Source organism: Giraffa tippelskirchi, chromosome 3, assembly GCF_054371585.1.
Source record: "Giraffa tippelskirchi isolate mGirTip1 chromosome 3, T2T-mGirTip1v1.2.pri, whole genome shotgun sequence".
In the NCBI taxonomy this organism is placed as follows: domain Eukaryota; kingdom Metazoa; phylum Chordata; class Mammalia; order Artiodactyla; family Giraffidae; genus Giraffa; species Giraffa tippelskirchi.
In genome coordinates, this window is record NC_137277.1 from 57555845 (window position 1) to 57582943 (window position 27099).

General features: G+C 36.3%; 1 protein-coding gene across 26 annotated transcripts in view; it reads right to left on the minus strand.

Moving 5' to 3' along the window:
• Nucleotides 1–27099, minus strand: part of STXBP4 (syntaxin binding protein 4) — a 214891-nt gene that overhangs the window by 122625 nt on the left and 65167 nt on the right. For 23 of the 26 annotated variants that reach the window (XR_014079965.1, XR_014079964.1, XR_014079960.1 and 20 more), the window contains 2 exons: nt 16475–16571; nt 14156–14247 (listed from right to left, as the gene is read on the minus strand). The exons of the other annotated variants lie outside the window; for them this stretch is intronic. Coding sequence is in view for 16 of the 23 variants with exons in the window: in XM_081581693.1 (XP_081437819.1) it covers nt 14156–14247; nt 16475–16571 (189 nt within the window). In the remaining 7 variants the exon portion in view is untranslated. The remainder of the gene's footprint in view (nt 1–14155; nt 14248–16474; nt 16572–27099) is intronic. 26 annotated transcript variants of the gene reach the window in all.

Consider the following 27099-nt stretch of genomic DNA (forward strand, 5'->3'; position numbering starts at 1 on the left):
CCTGCCTGCTCCTTTTATTTCTTATAATCTGGTTTACATATCCTTCCTCCCTCCCCACATTTCAATAATAATTACTTGTAGTGTCACCAAACAACCTGCTATGAGAAAAAATATGCCCCTCATCGACTTTCGTAACCACTTTGTTACACACAGTATTGCTCAAGCCATTTGTCCTTGAAACTTTCTCTTCCCTAGTTTTTTGATACTCTACTATCTGATCTACCCTCAGGATATTTAGGCTGTTTCTAATGACTTCATTTCTACTTCTTAAATGGAGAAAAGAGAGGTTCCCCAAAGTTCTTCCTTTTCTGCCACCTTCTCTACAAGCTGTCCCTGAGTGGTAACGTTCACTGCCATGCTATCACAACTATCACCCTCCACATAATTTGCAAATCCCTCTCCTGATGTATAGTTCCTTATTGCCTTTCAGTTCTTTATACCTGTCAGCATCATGAACTTACTCTTTCCAAATCACAGCCCATCATCTTCTCTACCTTTCTCTTCTTATTCCTTCTTCCTAGTAAAAGAACCAGTATATCATTTAATCACCCTAATAAAAAACTTTAAGGTCATCTTTAACTCATTCTCCTTGGCTCTGACATTCAAATGCACGCCTCATTGACGGCATACTTGCTTTGGTCAATGTCTTAGATCTGTCTCTCCATTTCTTTTCCATTCTTCTCACCTCTCTTTATTAATCCATATTTGCAGTCTTTCTTTGGTCCCCTGTCTAGACTACCAACCACCACTTTAACCCCTTCCAAGATAAACACCACTATTTAAGATTATTATTTCTAAAATATCACTTTGATCATATCGCTATTCTCCTTAATGGTTACTAACTTAACTACAGGTATAATCAGCCAATTCAGTGGCTCAGTCGTGTCCAACCCTTTGTGACCCCATGGACTGCAGCATGCCAGGCCTCCCTGTCCATCACCAACTCCCAGAGTTTACTCAAACTCATGTCCACTGAGTCGATGATGCCATCCAACCATTTCATCCTCTGTCGTCCCTTTCTCCTCCTGCCTTCAATCTTTCCCAGCATCAGGGTCTTTTCAAATGAGTCAGTTCTTCGCATCAGGTGGCCAAAGTATCGGAGTTTCAGCTTCAGCATCTAGTCAATGTCTAAGTTTAATATTTACTCTTCCTTTCTTCTCTGACCTGCATGTACTCAATTATCTTTTTTAAAAAGTATATTACTCTCTGCTTACTATCACATTATACACATTTTTTTTTCATGCTAATACTCATCACTCTCTGATCACCTCTTGAGCAGATAAAATCCTATACAATTCAAAACTCACTCAAGGGACTTCCCTGGCAGCCCAGTGGTTAGGACTCCATGCTTCCATGACAGAGGACCTAAGTTTGATCCCTGGTCCGGCATACCATGTGGCATAGCCAAGAAAACACCAAAACAAAAAATGAAAACTCACTCAAATGCCACCTCCATTTCGAATTTTCCCTGAGTGCTCTTAAATTCTGTTATTACTATGGCCCTATCACAATGCATTTTTAAACTTTATTTGTATACATGAATTTTCTTACATCATATCCTAAATTCTTTGAGGGACAGGCTTGAGTTTTATTTATCTTATAACATGTGCTGGAGCAACTAACAATGCCACACACACTGTAGCTGTTTAATATACATGTAATCTTTTACAGGTGAGTATATAGTGAAGTGACTATAAAGTATTTTCTGCTACACACAGTGAGAAATATAATTTATATCATGACCCAATTATCAGTTAAACATTATCAATTTTATTATACACAGTTCACTTTAATATTTTCCATTCTATTATATTTTCCTTGTTAAAATACAATCACTTAACTGATTGAGCAAGAACCCCAGTTGTCATTTTAATATAACCTATTTATGATACGTGATTACTGTGGTAAACCCATCGTATCATCATGGACCATCGTCTGCTGATGTTAAGTTTAGAATACTGCTAAATGTAGGCTCCAACCTTGCCTTTTCTAGATGTAATCTTGTGCCAGCAGCAGGTGCAGCACTGTGTGAATTTTTAATATAGCAGTGATGACTAGAATCACAGCAAGATAATTATATTTTTGGTTCTAAATGCCATATTCCAAAACCAAAAAGTTTTTTGTTAACTAAACAAAAGTAGGACTTATACTGACTCAGCAATTCCTTCTTAAAAGACAGCATTTCAAGAAATCTTATGAGTCAGACAGAATGATCAGCAAATGAAGCTAGTTACAAAAGAGTACATATTGTATGATTCTATTTATTACTCTATCCATTATGCTTCAGTAAAAATATTTTTAAAAAATAAAGGAAAATACAAGCCAAAAACCCACAGAAACATATGGGTAAAAAACAAGCATTCTTAACAGATGGATTATAAAATCTGACTCTCTTCTTTAAGATGACATGGTTGAGGGCGTGAACACACTGGAATTTCCCCATCTTCACAGAATGTCAGTAGCCTGACCTCAGATCAACTGATATACTATTTCATATGAGGCACTATAGTGTTAACTAAAACAAACAAACAAAATAGAACAAAAAGACTTGGTAATAATACTAAAAATATTTTTAGGATTTGTTTATGGTAAGCTACTTGACAAGCAGTGATTTTTAACAGTATTTTCAAATGCTGGTGCATAACTCATTAGTAAATTATAAGACCTAATATTTACTGGACTGAAATTGAGTATTAAATAAGAACAAAAGGATGGAAAAAAGGCTAAGTAACGCTTTGAGGCTTTTGTTTCAGTTACATATGTGAGTGTGGTGAAGTAAAAATGGATTCTTATCGTGGATTTGTGGATTCAGGTGAAAAAAAAGGAAAGCCAACATTTACTAGGGACTCTTCTCTGTGTTGACAAGCAGAATATTACAGAAGAATTCTTGTAAACTGATATAATGACTCTTGCACAATATTTGATCTGAAGCTACAAACAGGAAATTATTGGCATGTAGGCCTTGTACAATTACCATCAGCACTTTGCTTTTGCTATCAAAATGCCACATACTGAATACATTCTTATTTGCTCTAAAATCACATTGGTATTGATAAAAAGGAAGTAAATTACTAATTTGGAGACCAAGTATTTCTTTGCAGTTGCTAAGAAAGCTCTGCATGCTCATTCCCTACTTGACTTATGTAAGCCCCCCAACCACCTTTGCCTTTCCTCATCAGAATTGGTACGGTAGCTTCTAATACTGTTTGGCAATTAGAAAAACAATGTTCTGCTGTCACATTAAGTAGGTAAGAACACAACACATAGATGAGAGGAAGGAAACTGTGCTCTTACTGCTTCAGTCTTCCTACTCTAAAAGCTACAGAATCAGTTTTGCTCAATCAGTGCCTCAGTTCGGGGAGAACTAGGTAATTTCCTGAGTTCCCAAACTACCAGGTCTTTGGGAATTCTCATTCTCAGCAATGGGAATGCTCATTCATCGCTGGTGAGAATATAAAACAGTACAGCCATTTTGGAAAAGAGTTGGGAGTTTCTTGCAAAATTAAACATCCTTTTAACATATGATCCATCGATTAAGTTTCTTGGTAGTTACACAAAGAAGTTGAAAAATTATGTCCACACAAAAACGTGCATATGGACATTTACAGAAGTTTTATTCATAAGTACCCAAACTTGGAGGAATCGAGATGTTTTTCGGTAGGTAAACGGATAAATAACCATCCAGATAAGAGAGATGAAAAGACATGGAGAAACATTAAATGCATATTATTGCCTGAAAGAAGCCAATTTGAAAAGGCTATATACTGTATGATTCTAAGTATATGACATTCTGGAAAGGGCAAAACTATGGAGACAATAAAAGGATCAGTGGTTGTGATGGATTTGGATGGGGGCGGGTAAGGCTGTGGAGACATGATACGCAGTACACAGAGAATCTTTTATGTAATAAAAATATTCTGTATGATACCATAATGATTGATATGTGTCTCTATATACTTGTCCTAACCTACACAGAATGTATACACCAAGAGTAAACCATAATGTAAACTACAAACTTTGGGTGATTATGCTGTGTCAATGTAGGTTCATCAGTTATAACAAATGTGTCACTCTGAAGGAGGAGGTCAACAACGGACAAAGCTAAGCATGTGTAGAGGTGGGGGTATTTAGGAAATCTCTGTATGTTCCCCTTAATTTTGCAGTGAACCCAAACCTGTTCTAAAATAAACAGTCTTAAAAAAAAAAACAGTTTATTATAATGGCAAAAAAGTGTGAAGTATCTGGAAATAAATCTAACAGAGATTAATAAGGCCTGTATTGGAAAAAAATACCTCAAGTGTATTGTATGCCATTGAGAAGATATAGATGAATAAGAGGCCAAAACATGTTCACAGATTGATTTAAACTTATAAAGATGTTGATTTTTCCCAAAATAATCTATAAGTTCAAAGTAGCAAGATTCTGGCTAAAATTTATATGGATAAGATAGCCTAAGTAATATCTGAAAAGAACAACAAGGTGGGAAAGTATACAAAGACTTATGAAGCCAACTCAACCAGGAGAATAGAGTCTAGAAAGGCCCATGCATATATGGAAATCTTATAAATGACAGAACTGGATTGCAAATAATCTTTCCAACCCATTGAAATATGAATTTCCATTTAAAAAATTACCTTTAAAAATTTTATCAAAATTTATATATAAAATTTAAATTTTTTGACTGTGTATCAACAGTGACTAACCAATTCAGGAGAAAATTTTAATATGTAAGATTTTATGAACATAGCAAGTTAAAACAAATACATTTGAATTTAAGTTTTGGGGTAGCAAAATGATGGGGTAACTAAGGAAAGATTTTTAACCTTGATATTATAACATATCAGGGTAAAATTCTAGGGCAATATGGAAGAGAAATAAGAGTTAAAAGAGACAGGAAAGATGATAACATTCTGAGAATAATAGTTTGCATCTACAAACCACAAAATCTCAGTCCAGTCCTCTCCTGACTCCAGTCTTTGGCAACCACAAGTCTGTTCTCTATGCCTGTGAGTCTGTTTCTACTTTGTAGATTGGTTCATTTGCATCATATTTTAGATTCTATTAATACATAAAAGTAATACCATGTGGTATTTGTCTTTCTCTTTCTGAGTTACTTCACTTAGTATGATAATCTTTAAGTGCATCCATGTTGCTGCAAACAGCATTACTTTCATTTTTTATGGCTGAGTAGTATACCATTGTATATATGTACTACATCTTCTTTATCCATTCATCTGTTGATGGACAATTATGTTGTTTCTGTGTCTTGGCCATTGTAAATAGTGCTGCTATGAAGGTACATGCATTGTTTGGCTAATATGCCTAACAGCAGGATTGCTGGATCATATGGTAATTCTATTTTCAGTTTTCTGAGGAACCTCCATGCTGTTTTCCATAGTGGTTACACCAATTTACATTCCCACGAACAGTGTAGGAGTTCTCTTTTCTTCAGACCCTCTCTAGCATTTGTTATTTATAGACTTTTTAATGATGGTTGTTCTGACTGGTGTGAGGTGTAGTAGTTTGATTTGCATTTCTCTAATAATTGATGATGTTGACTATCTTGTCATGTGCCTATTGGCCAACTGCATGTCTTTGGAGAAATGTCTACTTGGGTCTTTTGTCCATTTTCAACTGGATTATCTGTTTGTTGATGTTGAGTTTTATGAGCTATTTCTATGTTTTGGAAATTAAGCCCTTGTTGGTTGCAATGTTTGCAAATATTTTCTCCCATTTCATAGATTGTCTCTTTGTTTTGTTTATGGTTTACTTTGGTGTGCAAAAGCTTGTAAGTTTGATTAGGTCCTAATTTGTTTGTTTTTGTTTTTATTTCTACTGCCTTGGGAAGCTGACTTAAAAAAACACTGGTACAATTTACGTCAAAGCATACTTTGCCAATGTTCTCTTCTAGGAGTTTCATGGTATCTTGTCATATATTTAAGTCTTTTTTCCTATCATATTCTATCTTTCTTTGTCAAAGATTAATTGACCATAGGCATATGGGTTCATTTCTGGGCTCTCTATTCTGTTCCATTGATCTTTGTCTCTATTTTTGTGCCAATATATGCTGTTTCGATTATTATATCTATCTGGGACTTGACACCTCCTGCTTTGTTCTTTTTCCTCAGAACTGGTTGGCAATTCTGCATTTCAGACCCAGAATTGGGTCTATGGCAATTCTATAGTTTTAGACATATTTTAGATTTTTTTTTTCCAGTTCTGTGAAAAATGTCACAGGTAATTTTGGGGATCAGGTTAAATCTGTATATTGCTTTGAGTAGTATGACCATTTTAATAATATTAATTCTTCCAATCCAAGAGCATGCAATGTATTTCCATTTTTTTGAATCATCTTAAATTACCTTTATTAATGTTTATAGTTTTCAGCATATAAGTTTTTCACCTCCTTGTTCAGGTTCATTTCTAAGCATCATTTTTTTGGTGTGATTTTAAAAGTTATTGCTTTTTTACATTCCCTTTCTGATATTTCATTGTTAGTGTAAAGAAATACAACCAATTTCTAAATGCTAATCTTGTACCCTATTGCCTTGCTGAAGTCATTTATCAGATCTAGTAGTTTTTGTGGAAAGTATTTAGGGTTTTCTATATATAGTATCATTTCATCTGCAAATAATGAGAGTTTTATGTCTTTCCTTCCAATCTGGATATCTTTCATCTGAGTGCTGCGCTAGGACTTCTAATACTATGTAGAAAAGAGTGGTGAGAATTGCCATCCTTGTCTTGTCCTAGATGTTAGTGATAAGGCCTTCAGCTTTTTAGCATTGAATATTCTATTGGCTGTGGGTTTGTCACAGCTTTTATTACATTGAAATATGTTTCTTCTACACCCAGTTTGGTAAGGGTTTTTATCACGAATGAATGCTGAATTTTGTCAGATGCTTTTTCTCCATCTGTTGAGATGATCATGTGGGTTTTTTTCTTCTTTTCTTGATGTGGTATATCACACTGATTGATTTGTGCATGTTGAACCATCCTTGTGAACTTGGAATGAATCCCACTTGGTCATGGTATATGATCTTTTTTATGTACTGTTGGATTCAGCTTGGTAATATTTTGCTGAGAGGTCATGCATCTAAATTTATCAAAGATATTGGCCTGTAATTTTCTTTTTGGTGGTAATTTTGTCTGGTTTTCATATCAGGGTAATGACTTCATAGAATGTCTTTGGGAGTGTTCCTTTCTCTTCAGTCTTTTGAAAGAGTTTGAGCAGGATTGGTAAAAGTTCTTTGTATGCCTGGCAGAATTCACCTGTGAAGCCATCTGCTCCTGGACTTTTGTTTGTAGGGAGGCTTTTTTTTTTTTAATTACATATTCTATTTCCCTTCTAGTGATCAGTCCGTTCAAAGCAATCTTGAGAAAAATAATTAAAAGCTGGTGGTTTCACATACACTATAAAGCTACAGTAATTTAAACAGTTTGGTACTGACACAAAAACAGATACATAGGTCAATGGAACAGAATCAAGTGCCCAGAAACAAGACCACACTTATAGAGTCAGTTAATCTACGACTTAAGAGGCAAGAATACACAATGGGGAAAAGAGAATCTCTTTAATAAGTTGTGCTGGTAAATTGGACAGCTATATGCAAAAGAATGAACTGGACTATTTTCTTACACCATATACAAAAAGATACACAAAGTGAATTTAAGACTTAAAAACTGTAAGACCTGAAACTATAAATCTCCTAGAAGGAAACATAGGCAGTATACTCTTTGACATCAGCCTTAGCTTTTTTTTTTTGTATCTCTCTTCAAGCAAGGGCAACAAAAGCAAAAATAAGCAAATGGGAATAAATCAAACTAAAAAGCTTTTGTACAGCAAATGAAAACACCAAGGAAATGAAAATGCAACCTAGTGAATGAGAGATGTTATTTGCAAATGATATATACAATAAGGGGGTTGATATCAAAAATACAAAAAGAACTCATACAACACATTATCAAAGAACAAAAACCTCAATTAAAAATGGGCAGGGGATATGAACAGACATTTTCCAAAGAAGATATATTGACAGCTATCAGGAACCTGAAAAGGTGCTAAACATTACTAATCATCAAGGAAATGTAAATTAAAACCACACTGAGATATCACCTCATACATATCACATGCTTATTATCAAAAAGACAATAAACAACAAGTGTTGGTGAGGATATGAAGTAAAGGAAAACTCTCACACTGTTGGTGGCATTGTAAATTGTTGCAACTGCTTTGGAAATCAGCATGGAGTTTCCTCAAAAAACTGAAAAGAGGACTTCCCTAGTGGTCCAGTGGTTGGGAGTCTGCCTGCCAATGCAGGGGACATGGGTTCAATCCCTAGTACAGGAAGATTCTATATGCCACGGGGAACTGAGCCCATGTGCTGTAACTATTCTAGAGCACAGGTGCCACCACTACAGAAGCTTGCATGCTGTGGAGCCTGGGCACCCCAACTACTGAATCGCACGCACTGCAACTACTGAAGCCTGGGTGCTCTAGCACTGGGATCTGCAATAGAAGAAGCCACCACAGTGAGAAGCTTGATACTGCAACCAGAGTAGGCCCTGCTCACCACAATTAGAGAAAGCCTACCCACAGCAACAAAGATGCAGCACAGCCAAAATAAACAAACGATTTTTAAACACTGAAAAGGGAACTACCATACAACCCAGCAATTCCGTTTCTGGGTATTTATCTGAAGAAAAATAAAACACTACTTTAAAAAGATATATGTACCCCTATTATGTCGCAGTACTATTTACAAAAGCCAAGATATGAAAACAATCTAAGCGTCTGTCAGTGGATGAACAAATAAAGATGTGTTATGTATATACAAACATATATATAAACAAACACACACACATATATATAATGTTATTTACATATTATTACTCAGCCATGAAAAGAAGGAATCTTGCTATTTGTGGCAACATGGATGAACTTGAAGGGTATTATGCTAAGTGAAATAACTCAGAAAAAAACAAATACCATATGACCTCATTTACATGTGGAACCTAAAAAACAAAACACACAAAAGGAACAAAATATAACAGAAACAGACTATACATACAGAAAGCAAACAAGTGGCTGCCAGAGGGGAGACAGGTGGGGATGGATGTGAAATAGGTGAGGGGAATTAAGACGTACAAAGTTCCAAATATATTAAATAAATAAGTCACAGCGACGTAATGTATACATACAGAATACAGTCAATAACATTGTAACAACATTTATGGTGATGGGTAGTAACTGGTTTTATTGTTGCTATCATTTCATAATGTATAAAACTCATTCTCTATATTATACACCTGCAACTAATATAATAATACATTTTAATTGCAACTTTTAAAAACTATGTTTATAATAATTGGAAACCAAACCAAACAACCAACCGCTACACAATTAGACTAAGGTAGTTTTAAGGCAAGAAACATTCTAAAGATGAAGAGATTCAACAACCTGTCAGAATATGACAATTCTAAAATAAAAATAATAATAAAGGCTCATGATATGCAAAGCAAAAATTAGCAGAGCCAAATGGAGGAAATTTTAAAACACCTCTCTCTCAGACAATACAATAAAAGGCGATAACAACAACAAAAAATAATGAAAGAGAAAATTTTAAAAGAAAATAGAAAATTTGAACCACATGATTTGAACCTTGACCTGACACATAGAAAGCACTGCACCCAATGTGCTTTTCACACAACAGAAAACATTCCATAAAATTGACTATATGCTGGGTATATGGTCAAAGGATTAATACCACATAGAATATGTCTGAATTAAATATGTCTGTGAATATGTCTCTGAATATGGCCCTCTAAATTAAACTAGAAATCAGTAACCAAAAGGGAACTATAGTATATCCCTAGAAAATGTTTAAAACAGTTTAAAATAAGAGTCAAAAACATATCTACAATGGAAAAATTATATACTGTTGAGTGATTATTAAAATACTACCCATAAAAACTTATGGATATGGGGTTTTCCTGTTGGTCCAGTGGTTAAGAATCTGTCTGCCAATGCAGGGGACACAGGTTCAAGCTCTGGTCTAGGAAGATCCCACATGCCACGGGGCAAGTAAGCCTGTTCGCCACAGCTACTGAGCCAACAGCCGCAACTCCTGAGCCCTTATGCTGCAACTCCTGAAGCCAGTACACCTAGAGGAAGTGCTCTGCACTGAGAAACCCACGCTCCCCAACAAAGAGCGGCCCCTGTTCACTGCAACTAGGGAAACCACCACAGGCAAAAGTTTAAAGACCAAAAAAAAAAAAAACTTGCACGTGTGAGTACTGTGTAAAAATTCTGTTGGGAGTTCCCGGGTGGTCTAGTGGTTAGGATTCATTGCTTTCACTGCGGAGGCCTGGAATTGATTCCTAATTTGGGAACTGAGATCCCATAAGCTGTGTGATGGAATCAAATAAACAAACAAAAATTGTGTAGCACATCTATAAAATAAAAAGCAGTATCATCAAAAATAAGGATTAAAAATCTGAAAAAATTCCATGTTAATGTTTTATAAATTTTAATATCTTGATGAAAATAAATTTTTTCTAGGAAAATGTACCTCAACAACATTACCCTAGAAAAGAACAAACATTTGAATAAAGCCACCTTAGAAGACATTATATAGGAAACATCCCCTCTCCTGAAAGATCTAGGCCCCAATCACTTGGCACATGAAACATTTTCAAGCCTTCAAGGAACAGGCAAGCAAGAGAGTTCCAGAAAAACATCTATTTCTGCTTTATCAACTATGCCAAAGCCTTTGACTGTGTGGATCACAATAAACTGTGGAAAATTCTGAAAGAGATGGGGGAATACCAGACCATCTGACCTGCCTCTTGAGAAACCTGTATGCAGGTCAGGAAGCAACAGTTAGAACTGGACATGGAACAACAGACTGGTTCCAAATAGGAAAAGTGAAAGTGAAGTCGCTCAGTCGTGTCCGACTCTTTGCAACTCCATGGACTGCAGCCTACTAGGCTCCTCCATCCATGCAATTTTCCAGGCAAGAGTACTGGAGTGGGTTGCCATTTCCTTCTCCAGGGGTTCTTCCGACCCAGGGATCGACCCTGGGTCTCCCGCATTGCAGGAAGACGCTTTACCGTCTGAGCCACCAGGGAAGCCCAAATAGGAAAAGGAGTACGTCAAGGCTGTATATCGTCACCCTGTTTATTTAACTTATATGCAGAGTACATAATGAGAAATGCTGGGCTAGCAGAAACAAAAGCTGGAATCAAGATTGCTGGGAGAAATATCAATAACCTCAGATATGCAGATGACACCACCCTTATGGCAGAAAGTGAAGAAGAACTAAAGAGCCTCTTGACGAAAGTAAAAGAGGAGAGTGAAAAAGTTGGCTTAAGGTTCAACGTTCAGAAAACTAAGATCATGGCATCTTGTCCCATCACTTCATGGCAAATAGATGGGGAAACAGTGGAAACAGTGTCAGACTTTTATTTTTGGGGGCTCCAAAATCACTGCTGATGGTAATTGCAGCCATGAAATTAAAAGATGCTTACTCCTTTGAAGGAAGGTTCTGACGAACCTAGATAGCATATTTAAAAGCAGAGACATTACTTTGCTAACAAAGGTCCGTCTAGTCAAGGCTATAGTTTTTCCAGTGGTCATGTATGGATGTGAGAGTTGGTGAAGAAAGCTGAGCGCCAAAGAATTGATGCTTTTGAACTGTGGTGTTGGAGAAGACTCTTGAGAGTCCCTTGGACTGCAAGAAGATCCAACCAGTCCATCCTAAAGGAGATCAGTCCTGGATGTTCATTGGAAGGACTGATGTTGAAGCTGAAACTCCAATACTTTGGCCACCTCATGAGAAGAGTTGACTCATTGGAAAAGACCCTGATGCTGCGAAGGATTGGGGGCAGGAGGATAAGGGGACAACAGAGGATGAGATGGCTGGATAGCATCACCGACTCGATGGACATGGGTTTGGGTAAACTCCAGGAGTTGGTGATGGACAGGGAGGCCTGGCATGCTGTGATTCATGGGGTCACAAGGAGTCAGACACGACTGAGCGACTTAACTGAACTGAAAGTTTCTATTATTTAAATTGCTTCAGAGGAACTAGAATGACCCATGAACAGCTGACCCGTGATCAATATGAGGGGTTAGGGACAATGATCCTCCACATAGTGGAAAATCTGAGTATGACTTTAGAGTAGGCCCTCCACATCTGTGGTTTTGCACCCAAGGATTTAACCAACGTTGATTATGTAGTACTATAGTATATAATACTGAAAAAAAACCTATGATTCAGTGGACCTGTACAGTACAAACCTATGTAGTTCAATGCGCAACTGTAAAACTTGCTCATTATGTAAGATAATGCTAGCTTCTTTTCAGAAATTAAAAATGTAAAATGGCTCAAATATCACAGAAATTAGGCTCTTGCTCAGTTTTATAGCTCTTATTCAACAGTATTCAGAAAGAGTAAAAAATTGTGAAAGAGACAAAGTAATTAACTTCAAATGTCTACCTAGAAAGCTCAAGATAAATAACTGAAAAATAACTGGAATGAGGGAGTTCAATAAAGTGGCATCACACAAAATAGCCATTCAAAAATCAATTTTTATTAATCAATTAGAAAATGTAATGGTAAAAAAAGTCCCAGTTTCAATAGCATCAAAAACTATAGTGTACCTATTTGACTTAAGAAATATTCAAGACCACTATGAAGCAAGATATAATTTCCTCTTTCCAAAACATCAACAAAGACTTAAATGAATGGAGAAATAAACCATTTCACTTCTCTCAAATAATCCTCTATAGTCAATAAAATTCCAATTAAAAACAGAAAGTCCCAACTGAATTTTCATTACCATTGCACAATGATTCTAAAGATCATGTAGTTAGATGAAAATCAAGAAGCTAGCAAAAGAAGGAAAGACTTGACCTAATAGATAACAATCAACCTAGATCTATTAAGCTAGAGTAATTAAGATAATACTGTCCTGGCAGAAAGAAATAGATCAATGGAACAGAGTGGTTTGTCTAGAAATATCTGGGTATTCATATGAAATTTAGGACATATTAAAATTTGTATTTTAAATTAGTTGCAAAAGTGGAAAAGGATAGTTATTGAATAAATGATGATGGAATAAGGGCAAGTGGTTATTCATTTGAGGCCAAACCTCATGCATAAACAAAAATTATTTATAATGAGTATGTTATATATATACTATAAAATGAAAAGATCTTCCTTAATAATAAAATATCCATAAAGGAAAGAACTGAAAGATTTGACAATATAAATATCAAAGTTTTATAGAACAAATGACTTAAGAAGTTAACAGACTTCACAACTTCATTTTAGATAAAGCACAAAAATAGCAAAGCAGATCTGTGTTGTTAGAGGGCCAAAGAGTAGCTCATTATCTTGACTTGGGGTGGGGAGGGTTAGCACTAGAAAACTAGAAAGGAACATGGGGGTGGAGACATCAGGGTCCCAGTAGTTTCTTTAACCCTGTGTTTCTTGATGTGGATGCTGATTACACAAGGATGGTTCAGACTATAACATTTTAGAGTTAACATTTAAGATATAAATACTTTTCTGTGGTAAACTTAAATATGGGAGTATCATAATGGGAAAGTGAGAGAGGAGGATAAAGGAGATCAACACAAAATTTCACTTTTGATTTTAAATTATTTGTATTTCACATATTTACCCAGAAAGCATATTTAATCTGCATAACTTATTTTCTAAAAAATAAGAAAGCATATGTATATAATACATAACACTTAAGACACGCTGTGCTGTGCTTAGTTGCTCAGTCGTGTCCAACTCTTTGTGATGCCATGGACTGTAGCCCACCATGTTCCTCTGTCCATGGGGATTCTCCAGGCCAGAATACTGAAATGAATTGCCATGCCCTTCTCCAGGGAATCTTCTCAATCTAGGGATCAAACTCAGGTCTCCTGCATTGTAGGCAGATTCTTTACTGTCTGAGCCACCAGGGAAGCCCAAGAATACTGGAGTGGGTAGCCTATCCCTTCTCCAGGGGATGTTCCCAACCTAGGAATTGAACTCGGGTCTCCTGCATTACAGGAGGATTCTTTACCAGCTGAGCTAACAGGGAAACTCATATAGGAAATGACTTAAGTGCAATTAAGACAATTCTATAGTGTATACTCTACCTGTGAATTTAATATGCTGCAAATTTCATGTGCACCGACATTGGCTTCATCCAATTGCAAGCAAAACAAGTTTCTGGCAACGTGGACAAAATCTAAAATGGAACACATTTCAATAAGAACACAGCACTTAACCTTATCTAAGTAAACTTTACCTTTCTCTACATGAAGTTGAAGCTATATGTTATAATAACGGTTAAAATTTAACTTACTTAAATAGGCTTAATAATAATAACAGTAGTAGCAGTAATAATAATAATAGCAGTGAATGTTTCTATAACTGCCTCAAATGCTAGGAATGGCACTTTGTAATTTCATCCCCAGAATTTTCTGAGATAGATCCTCTAATCCTCTCCATTTTACAGCTTGCGGCTAAGATAAGTTAACTTGGCAAATAAGTAGCAGAGCAAGATTCCATTTAAAGTCTGACTCAACGACATATTCTCTTGATTGTTATATAACACTGCCTAATGCCAACCTAGCAAACTATAAGCTTCTTTAGACATGGAGTGTGACATATTCATCTATCTTCAATTTTTTTTTTTTTAATTTGGCTATTATATTTTTACATTCCAATGATCTTTTTAATTGTTCCTATTTTACAATATCCTACTCTTATTTCATGGACAGCTTAGTTTTGTTTATCATTTCTAATATATGGTTTACGTGAAGTTCTTTGCTCTTGCAATATTCCTTTTTTCTGAGTTCCTCTTTTTCTATTTATCTGACACTTCGGGGCTTTACATTTTATGTTGAAGGATTTCTCCAAATGTCTGATAACTCCTGGCCTTAAGTTCACATTCAAGAAAAATTAGGCACTAAATCATTGTCTGGAATTTTGTGTGTATAACCCTCTCTTTGTCAGCTAGTGGGTTTCACTACAGAGTAATCAGGTAGCCAACTATATTGATGTCTTGTTCAGGTTCTTTGGAGAAACTCTTACAACTGCTTACCCATAGAGTATAAATATGGTTGCAAATATCACTGAGCAATCTCAGTGTGTGTTGTGAGTGATAATTCACCATACATACTCCTAAATTCCCTAGCTGCTGGCAACTATAGGTCTGGAATCAATCTGGTTTAATTTCTCAAGAGGACAGACTAATTTTCCTCTGCAAGAGTAAGGAAGTGGTAGTTGCTTGATTGCTTGAGAGAGGGCAGGGAAAAGCTTACCTAATTGCTCCTTACACAGATTCCTAACAACTCTGTTCTAAATGCCATGCCTACACCCAGCCTTAAGTACCTGATGCTCTCAATTCCTAAACCTTTCCAGGAACAGGCTTGTTCCTGCTGTGATTCCCCCATCTTTTCAAACACTTGGGCTTTACACGCCTCTGCTCATTAATTCATTTACTGTCTTCATCTACTTTCTGTCCTTATACACTGTGGTTGTACATGTATTTCTGTTTCTTGTTCTTATTATTTTGTGATGATTTTAAAAAGGAGAGGGGATCAAATATATCTTTTTTATTACTTCAAAACTCCAGATTTCTTTCTTCAGCAATGCTGATGCTTTTAGAATGATACAATGTTCCATCTACTCTATAAAAAATAATTAATTTCTTAATGCTGTCAAGGATACAGAAAACAGTTCCATTCAAACATTACTAGCACCAGAACAAATATGTATAAAAAATGTCTCTGAAAAACAATTTATTAATACATATGAAAAGTCTAAGCCACTTGTGGGAATTTATCCTAAGAGAAAGAAGAAAAAAGCTATATTACATACAGAATTATTTATATTATCAGTTAATGAAATACCATCAAAATTTCCAATAGTGCAAAGTCTATGATATTATTATATCATATTTGTTGAAAACATTTATGCAACAAATTAAAAACAGAACATGATAGAATGATGATGTTTTAAAGCTGAAAGATTCTAAGAAAGTTCTCCTTTCTGCTGACTCAGTTAGGCCAATAATTCTGAGTTTTTAGACTACTGTTGAAGGCGTTATGTGCATGCTCACTTACTTCAGTGGTGTCTGAATCTGTGACCCCATGGACTGTATATAGCTCTCCAGGCTTCTCTGTCTATGAGATTTTCCAGGCACGAATACTGGAGTGGGTTGCCAGGCCCTCCTCCAGGGGATCTTCATGACCTAAGGATCAGACCCACGTCTCCTGCTTTGCAGGTGGATTATTTACCACTGAGCCACCAATGAAGTCCCACCGTTTAAGGAACTTGACATATGAATAGATGTGGTTTTTGTTTTTCTTTCTTTCCTTCTAAAGAAGAGGCACTCTTAATAAATGTGGGCCACAACAACTCTGTGACCAAGTTTCTATGATGATGCAACAGGATGCACCTAACGTTACCTCCAAAAGACACTGTCCCCGTTGGGTCTACTTGTACTTGCTGTCTCAGGGCTTGGTGTTGCTCTTTTGTGGGCTGAATGCCAAGATAATTTAGAGCCTGGAATGGAAAGGATGTATGTGAAGCAATTTTTCTAATCTCCAAAAAATAAAACTTCATTACACATTATTTTACAACCCAGTGAAAAGAATCCATATCAGGAACAGTGACCATGATCAAAAAAAGTCTGATAACTATTTAAGGACATTACTTTGCCAACAAAGGTCCGTCTAGTCAAAGCTATGGTTTTTCCAGTAGTCATGTATGGATGTGAGAGTTGGACTGTGAAGAAAGCTGAGTGCCGAAGAATTGATGCTTTGGAACTGTGGTGTTGGAGAAGACTCTTGAGAGTCCCTTGGACTGCAAGGAGATCCAACCAGTCCATCCTAAAGGAGATCAGTCCTGGGTGTTCATTGGAAGGACTGATGTTGAAGCTGAAACTCTAATACTTTGGCCACCTCATGGGAAGATTTGACTCATTGGAAAAGACCCTGATGCTGGGAAGGATTGGGGGCAGGAGGAGAAGGGGACAACAGAGGATCAGATGGCTAGATGGCATCACCGACTTGATGGACATGGGTTTGGGTAAACTCCGGGAGTTGGAGATGGACAGGGAGGCCTGGCGTGCTGCGATTCATGGAGTCGCAAAGAGTTGGACACGACTGAGCGACTGAACTGAACTGAACTGAAACTATGCAAAGGGACATACAAACAAGATATAGCCACTACCTACCATCATCTCTATGGTGAAAATAACATATAAATAAATGTAATTAGCGTAATATGCAATTTAATAAAGTGTGTACAGGGTATGTGTGCTTATTTGCTCAGTTGTGTCCAACTCTTTCCGAACCCATGGACTGCAGCCAGCCAGACTCTCACAGCAAAAATAAACTAGTCAATGTATAGATGGCTGGCCGTAGTGAGAAAAGGAAACGAGAGGAAGGGAAAACTTTTGATAATCTTTTCCTTTAGTCATAAAACATATTCCAAATACAGCAAAAAGGAAATAAAAGGAAAGACAATAATACAAAGAACACCTATTTACTTGTTGTCAAATAGACACTCATTGATAATTGCCTATTTAAGAAATAAACATTATACACTTGGTTGAAAGCTTTCTCCATTGTTTCTCAGCAGGAACCACTATCCTAAGGCTAAGGTATCCTTCCTGTCCAGGATTCCAGGCCACTACATTTATTCCCTAATAACATGTACTCTTGTATATTTATGATTTCACACGAACAGTATAAGACAAAGGATAGCCTTACAAATTATTTTTATCTTTTACCTCAGTGTTATAGTTTAATATTGAACATACTGACAAAAATTAAAGTGTGATAACAGCAAATGTTCTTAAGAATGTAGAAGAATAGAAGTGCTTATATACTAGTGTTGTGCATAAATTGGAACAACCAGTTTGGAGAACAATTTTACAGCATCTAAGAAAGTTGACAGTATATATACCCTCTGAGGAGGAGACATGTAAAATGTCATTATAAAAAACAGACTGGAGTAATTCTAAAAAGTCCATCAATCAGATAATGGATAATAATACTACATTCATCCAGCTGGACACCATTTAAATTTTTAAAAAGTGAACTATTTGTTGTTATCACACTTCAATTTTTGTCAGTATGTTGATTATGGAATTGTATGTTGTTTGTTCATTTGTATTCTAACTATTGATGCAAGTAACATTTAACTTCCTTTATATATTTCCTAGCAATGTTTTTGACATAACTTATTTAGAAGCATATTTAAAATTTTCATATATAACATTCTAGGAAGTATTTTCTTTTTTTTTTTTTTAGTGAGTCCTAATTTGGTTGCATTCTCCAAATTGTAAAAACCCAAAATGTCCTGCTACTGCTGCTGCTACTGCTAAGTCACTTCAGTTGTGCCCGACTCTGTGCAACCCCATAGATGGCAGCCCACCAGGCTCCTCTGTCTCTGGGATTCTCCAGGTAAGAATAATGGAGTGGGTTGCCATTTCCTTCTCCAACGCATGAAAGTGAAGAGTGAAAGTGAAGTCACGCAGTCGTGTCTGACTCTTCGCGACCCCATGGACTGTAGCCTACCAGGCCCCTCTGTCCATGGGATTTTCCAGGCAAGAGTACTGGAGTGAGTTGCCATGTCCTTCTCCAAAATGTCCTGAGACATTGCCAAATGTCCCCTGAAGCAAAACACCTGCATCCCTGACCTTAAGAACCACTGCTCCAGAGACAAACACTATTTGTCAACTGGTGTATAGTTTTCCTGACTTCTTCTTTGAATATAGCATCTATATATTTAAAAAAATAATGTATCTTTTTGCCAACATTAAACTATATACAGTGCTTTCTATTCGACGTCATTGTGTCTAACTCTTTGCAACCCCATGGACTATAGCTCACCAGGCCTCCCAGACCTCACCATCTCCTGAAGTTTACCCAAGTTCATGTCCATTGCATCAGTGATGCCATCCAGCCATCTCATCCTCTGATGCCCTCTTCTTCTTCTGCCCTCAGTTTTTCCCAGCATCAGGGACTTTTTCAACGTGTTGGTTGTTTGCATCAGATGACCAAAATACTGGAGCTTCAGCTTCAGCATTAGTCCCTCCAACAAGTATTCAGGGTTGATTTCCCTTAAAATTGACTGGTTTGATCTCCTTGCTGTCAATTGGACTTTCAGGAGTCCTCTCCAGCACCACAGTTCAAAGGCATCAATTCTTTGGTGTTCTGCCTTCTTCATGGTCCAGCTCTCACAACCGTACGTGACCGCTGGTAAGACCATATCCTTAATGATATGGACCTATGTCTGCAAAGTAATGTCTTACTTTTCAAAACCCTGTCTAGATTTGTCATAGTTTTCCTGCTAAGGAGCAAACGTCTTCTGATTTCATGGCTATAGTCACCATCTGCAGTGATTTTACAACGCAAGAGGAAATCTGTCACTACTTTTACCTTTTCCCCTCCATTTGCCATGAAGTAATGGGTCGGATGCCATGATCAGTTTTTTTTTTTTAAATTTAGTCTTAAGCTGGCTCTTTCACTCTCCTCCTTCACCCTCATCAAGAGGCTCCTTAGCTCCTCTTCGCTTTCTCTCATTAGAGAGGTATCTTCTGCATATCTGAGGTTTATGTTTCTCTCTCCTATCTTGATTCCAGCTTGTAACTATTGCAGCCTGGCATTTCTCATGATATGCTCAGGTATAGGTTAAATAAACAGGGTGACAGCAGACAGCCCTGTTGTACTCCTTTCTCAATCTTGAACCAATGAGTCGGGTATTCCCATCTCTTTAAGAGCTTTCCACAGTTTGTTATGTTGTACACAGTCAAAGGCTTTAGCGTAGTCAATGAAACAGAAGTAAGATGTTTTTCTGGAATTCCCTTGCTTTCTCTATGATCCAGCGAATGTTGGCAATTTGATTTCTGGATCCTCTGCCTTTTTTAAACCCAGCTTGGACATCTGGAAGTTCTTGGTTCACATAATGCTGAAGCCTAGCACACAAGATTTTAAGCATGACCTTACTAACATGGAAGATGACTGCAACTGTCCGATGGTTAGCGCATTCTTTAGTATTACCCTTCTTGGGAACTGGAATGAGGATTGACCTTTTCTAGTCCTGTGGCCACTGCTGGGTCTTCCAGATTTTCTGACATATTGAGTGCAACACCTTGATGGCATCATCCTTTAGGGTTCTGAATAGTTCTACTGGAATTCCATCACATCCACTAGCTTTATTAACAGCAGTGCTTCCAAAGGCCCACTCGACTTCACTCTCTATAATGTCTGGCTCTGGGTGACTGACCACATGATTGAAGCAATCTAGTTCATTAAGATCTTTTTTGTATAGTTCTTTCATGTATTCTTACCATCTCTTCATGATCTCTTCAGTGTCTACTAGGTCTCTACCATTTCTGTCCTTTATTGTGCCCATCTTTGGGCAAAATGTTGCCTTCATATTTCTAATTTTCCTGAAGAGATCTCCAGTCTTTCCCCTTATTTATTTATTTTTTCTAGGTTTATGTACTGTTCATTTAAGGCCTTCTTGTCTCTCCATGCTATTCTTTGGAACTCTTCGTTTAGTCGGATATACTTTTCCTGTTCTCCCTTTTCACTTCTTGTCTTTCTTCAGCTATTTGTAAACCCTCCCCAGATAACTAGTTTGCCTTCTTGCTTTTTTTCTTCTTTGAGATGGTTTTGTTCTCTGCCTCCTGTACAATATTACATACCTCGGTCCATAGTTTAAAATTATTAAAATAGCAGATAGAAAATAACAAATCACATTGTTTTCACACCTTATTCAAGATTCCTCACTGAATCCAGCCACTGAGCAGCTCTAGCTGCATGCAACAAATTCTGATAAATTCTCTTTTCATTTTTATTCTGTTACAAACATTTTCTAATTTTCCTTGTTAAGGCTTCTTAGATACACCCATCATTTAAAAGTAGACACTTAATTTCCAAATATATGAGATATTTAAAGTATCTTTGATATTAATTTCTCATTACATGCTTTCTTCTCTGCAATCACCCTATGTGTTTCTTCAGTTTTTCAACTTTATTGAGACTTTCAATGGCTAAGTCAAAGATCTCTCTTGGTAAATGTCATACTGCACTTAAAAAATATGTGGGTTCTTTTCAAATATCTTTTGATATTGATTTCTAACATAATTCAGACTCTGTATGATTTCAATACCTTTAGACCATGAAATTTTTGCACCTTGTTTTATATCCTTGGGTATGTTAAAGTGTCTCCTGGTTTACACTCTATAAGAATTTGAATAGAATTTGTATCCTGCCATTGTGTGCAAATTGTATAAATCTTAATTATGTTGAATTGGTTCATAGTGCTTTTCAGGTCTACTATATCATTCTACTTTTCTGTCTATTCATTCTATTAATTTTTGAGAGTTTGATATTGAAACTCCAACCATTAATAAAAATTTTAGTTTATCTACTTAAAAATAATTGTAGTATATAGTGGAATGACGTGTAACTTTGTTCTGCATTTTCCAATTCTCCTATAAATGTGTTATCATACTTTTACTATTTAAATAACAAAAAAGAAAGAAAGAAAAAGAAAAAATAAATTAGAAACTCAATGGTTATGTGAGGTTAGGAGGTGACTGCAAAGAAAGTGAATTAGAGAAACAATGCCTCACTAAAGTCAAATAGTGGGTAATTATAAGCATGTAAGCTGGGAAGAAGCTAATCAGAGTTAAAGTGTTATAAGTTTATAAGTACCTTGTATGTCTGAAAGAAAGGTAAAGATTCTGATTAATTTAAGACTATGTTCAAGATGAATGTTAAAATTTTAAGGTAACTGTTAAAAGATTACCAAGAAAAGACTTAATTTCTAAACATGATGGGGAAGAATAAAAATAAAATGCAAAAACCACCGACCAAAATATCAAACATAATCAAACCAAAAAAATAGTAAAGACGGGGGGAAAAAGAAGGGATTAAAAAAAAAAGAACAAAGAAAAATTTTAAAATAAGACAGGATAAAGAAATAAAAATGCATTATAATAAGACTAATGTAAAGCATATGGAACAATGGGAATGCTTCCATAAGACTGGTAGGAATGAAACTTTGTACAATTACTTTAGAAAAAAACACATCAATTGAACAATCATTTTCTGAGCATGTACTATGAGCCAAATGCTTCTGCAGGAAATGAGGAGACAGAAGGAAAATTTTAACAATATCGTAAGCAAAGTTTAAAGTAAACACTTTGATCTCATTAATATTTTATCAATCAACTTGTGAAAAGCATATAAATGATACTCAACATTTGGAATAGCATTACCTATTGAGGAAAGAGGTATATATAATCAAGAAGAAAGGCACAGGCAATGTCAAAGATTCTCATTCTTACCTGGGTGGTGAGTACATGTGTATTTGTTTTATTATTCTTTAAACTTTAGACATAAAATTCAATCATTCTTGCATATAGTTAATATTTTTATATAAAGAAATAAAAACAATGCAAATAAAATAGCCATCACAGAAGGTACTCAATATACAGTGGTTCTTATTATATTAAGCAATAATAATACTGAAAAATGCAATTAACTACACTGTAAATTGTTCCTGAGCTAAACAGTAACAGATGAAAGTTTTGTTGAAAGTAAAATTTACTCTGGAAGAACACAGCATGTCGGTGAGGGAGGTAAACTCATAAGTTTAAATTGGAAGTAATTTGATGGGAGATGAAGATGGCAGAGTAGGAGGACATGGAGCTCACCTCTTCCCACAAGCACATAAAAAATACATTGACATATGGAACAATTTTCAAGGAAAAGTAACTGGAAACTGGAATAAGGACCTTCATACAACTGAGACTGAAAGAAAGATATGGCTAACTGTGCAGGACAGGAAGAGAAGTGATCAGGTTGGGACCTATGCCTGTGGTTGGGAACTTAGAGGAAAAGAGAGATCACATGGATGGATATTCATCCTGGGAGTGAGTGGGCTGAACCACAGACTGGGTGTCCCAGTCCCAGTCTGGGGACACACAAGCCCCCGTGGGTACTGGGAGAACTGCTAGAATAGACAGAAAGGGTGGAGAAGCCTAGAGTCCACTCATGAGGAGTGGGCAGGCACTAGCCTGCCCTTGGGCAGGGGGGAGAGAGGTCTGCCCTAGCAGCTGCTGCCTTGCTGTGCTCCTCAGTCCAAGCAGAGAGAACAACCAGTCCACTCACCTACGTCATAGCATGTACTGGGTCTAGAGCACCTGGGGCCTGGGAAAAGACTTGGCTTAGGGACACAGAGGTGACCTGGGGGTGCAGGGTGTAGCCCAGGTAGGCAGTGGTGGCTTGCTTAGGAAGTGCCCCAGAAACAGCCCACATTTATGACGGTAGCATAGGGGCAGACTTCCTGTGCCTGCCTTGCTAAGTAAGCCAGCCTAAGCTGAGCAAACACTCCAGCGTGGCTCGCTCCAAGCCACAGGACAGCACTAGATCTGTGGTGACCACAGCCAGGGAAAGGAGTGAACATGGGCTGCATCTGCGCAGAGGTGCTGTTGTCTGCAGAGGCAGACTTAGATGTCTGTAAATATACAGGCCCCACTTGCTGCAGGACTCCCCTCCTTTGGGACAAAGGACCCAGTACAAGGAGAAGTAAAAATATATACTGAGGGAAACAGCCAGTTCTAGCCTGACCTTCAGGGATTCTGCTTTAGCAACTTGGGAGCAAATCCCGCCCCTGACAGGGTGGTAACATCCAATGAGCAGAGAAGTCCCACCTCATACCCTGTGCAGGCTCTAGCTCCTCCATCACCAGTCACACCCCCTACCAAAGAGACAGGTGCCAGCACACCCTGAGGAAAGATGTGATGGGCACCCGTATCAAATCCACCCCTCCCACTAAAGGCACTGGGCACATGCAGTCTGCATAGGGATGCTCTCACATAAGAATACTCCCTCAAGACCACAACAGGTACATCTTTCACCTAAATTCACAAAGACAGAGAAAATTAAAATGAAAAGACAGGAACTACTCTCAAATGAAGGAGTAAGAGAAAATCCTTGAAGAAAGTAAATAATGAAACAGAAATAATTTTCCAGATAAAGACTTTAAAACATTGCTAACTAAATTAGGGAAAATAATTTATCTAAACACAGATCATTTGAACAAGGAACTAGAAAATATAAAAACCATACAGTTGAAAACAGATAATTAATTAAATATCTGAAATTAAAAAAAAGTCTAGAAGAAATGGATGCAAACTAAATGACACAGAAAAATGCATTTGTGATCTGGAAGATAAAATAATGGAAATCATCCAATCAAAACAGTAGTTAGAAAGGCAAATTTAAAAAAGTAATATATGACATCTTTGGGATAACATTAAGTGTGCCAATATTCACATTATAGGGTTTCCTATAATGTGAGAAGAGAAGCAAGGGGAAAAAAAGAGTATCAAAAGTATATGTGATTAAGTTGTGGCTGTAAGATCTCTCAAATTGAAGGAAGGAAACATCTGGGCACAGGCAGCACAGAGGCTCATTAAAAAGATGAACCCAAACATACCTATGGCAAGATATGTCATAATTAAAATGGTAAAAGTTAAAGAGACAATTCTAAAAGCACCAAGAAAAAAACAAAGAGTCATATACAAGGGAATATCCATAAGGCTAACAATTGATCTTTTTGTAGAAACTTTGCAGGTAAGAAGGGAGTGGCATGTATATTCAAAATGTGGAGACTCTACCCAGCCATATTGTCATGTAGAAAAGAAGGAGAGATGATTTCTCAGGCAAGCAAAAACTGAATGAATTCAGTAATACTGGATCTATCCTTAAAATAAAATAACGCTGAAGGATCTTTTCTAAATGGAAACGAAATAAGCATCTATAGGAAAGGATAAAGCCCATTAGAAAAGACAGATACATAATAAGGATCAAAGCTTACTTAAATAACTTAAATAAGCCAATATTTGGATTAAAAGATAAAAAACTATAAAAGCAACTCTACAATAAATAGTTAAGGGATAAACATTAACATGTGAAATCTGAGATCAAAACCAAAATATGGGGGAGGAGAGAAAAAAGTGTAGGTCTTCCAGAACACATTTGAATTTAAATGCCTTTCAGTTTAAATGAAGTAGCTATAACTCTGGGTCAACATACATGAACCCCATGGTAATCACAGAGCAAAAACCTACAAAAGATACACAAAAAATAAAAATGAAAGCAATCCAGCAAATTACTAAAAAAAATTAAACCACAATGAGAAAAGCAAAAAAAGAAGAAATAAACAGAGAAGAGCTACAAAAACGACAGAAAAATAAGTAAAAGATGGCAGTAATTTCAGTTCAGTTCAGTCACTCAGTTGTGTCCAACTCTTTGCAATCACATGGACTGCAACACTCTAGGCTTTGCTGTCCATCACCAACTCCTGGAGCCTATCAATAATTACTGTAAATGTCCACAGAATAAACACTCCAGTCAAAAGACATAGGATGGCTGATTGGATAAAAATACAAAATCCTTCAATACACTGTCTAGAAGAGAATTACTTCAGGGTTAAAGACACATACAGACTAAAAGCAAGGGGACAGAAAATAGCTATTTCATGCAAAATGAAAATGACAAGAAAGTGGTAACAATATGTGTATCAGACAAAATAGACTTTAAAAGAAAGGTTATTACAAAAGACAAAGAAGAACATTATGTAATAATAAAGGGATCAATATAAGAAGATATTACACTCATTAATGTATGTACCTAATAACAGGAAGACCTAAATATATAAAGCAAATATTAACAGAGAAAAATGAAGAAAATGACACTAGTACAATAAAAGTAAACTTTAACATCCTGCTGACATTAATGGACAAATTGTCCCAACAGAAAATCTATCAGAAAATCAATAAGGTCCTAATGACACAATAGAGTTGGATTTAATTGATATCTACAGGACACTGCATTCCCCACAAAGGAAGCACATGCATTCTTTGCAAGCATGCATGAAATGTTCTCTATGATAGATCACATACTCAACACAAAACAAATCTGAACAAATCTAAAAAATTACATCAAGCATCTTTTCTGATCACAATGGTCTTAAACTAGGAATCAACCACAGAAAGAAAAATATAAAAAGAATAAACACATGGAGACTAAACAACATGCTATTAAAATGGGTCAATGATGAAATCAAAGAGCAATTACAAAATACCTCAAGACAAATAAAAATGAAAATATAACTTTACAAAATCTTTGAAATGTTTAAAAGAAAACCCACAGGAATTAGCAAAAGAACAAACAAAGCCAAAAGCCAGCAGAAGGAAGGAAATAATAAACACCACAGAGGAAACAAAATAGAGATAAAAAAGACAATAGGAAAGAATAAAATCAAGAGGTGATTTTTTGAAAGGATAAATAAAATTGACAAATGTGTATCTTGGCTCACCAAGAAGAAAAAAGAGGACCCAAATAAACAAATTAAGAAATGAAAGAGGTGAAATAATAACTGACATCACAGAAATACAAAAAATCATGAGAATACTATAAACAGTTATATGCCAATAAATTGGACACCCTCGAAGAAACAGACACATTTCTAGAAACATATAACCTGCTAAGATTGAGTCAAGAAGACAACAGACAGTTTGAACAATCACTATAAGTAAAATAGAATCTGTAATAAAAATAATAGAATCTGCAAACAAAAGTCCAGGACCAACCAAACAGCTTCACCAGGGAATTCTACCAAACATATAAAGAACTTATACCTATCCTTCTCAAAATATTTCAAAAAATTTGAAGAGGAAGGAGCACTCCCAAATTCATTCTACAAGGCCACCATTACTGATATCAAAACCAGACAAAGATGCCACAAAAAAATTATGTGCCAATATCATTGATGAATATGGACGCAAAATCCTCAAAAAATATTAGCAAACCAAATCCAATAATACATAAAAAAGATTATACACCGTGATTAAGTTGGATTCATTCCAGGGGCACAAAGATGATTCAATGTATACAAATCAATCAATGTGATAAACCACATTAACAAAAGGAAAGATAAAAATCACATGATCACTTCAAAAGACGCAGAAAAAGCACATGACAAAATACAACATCCATTC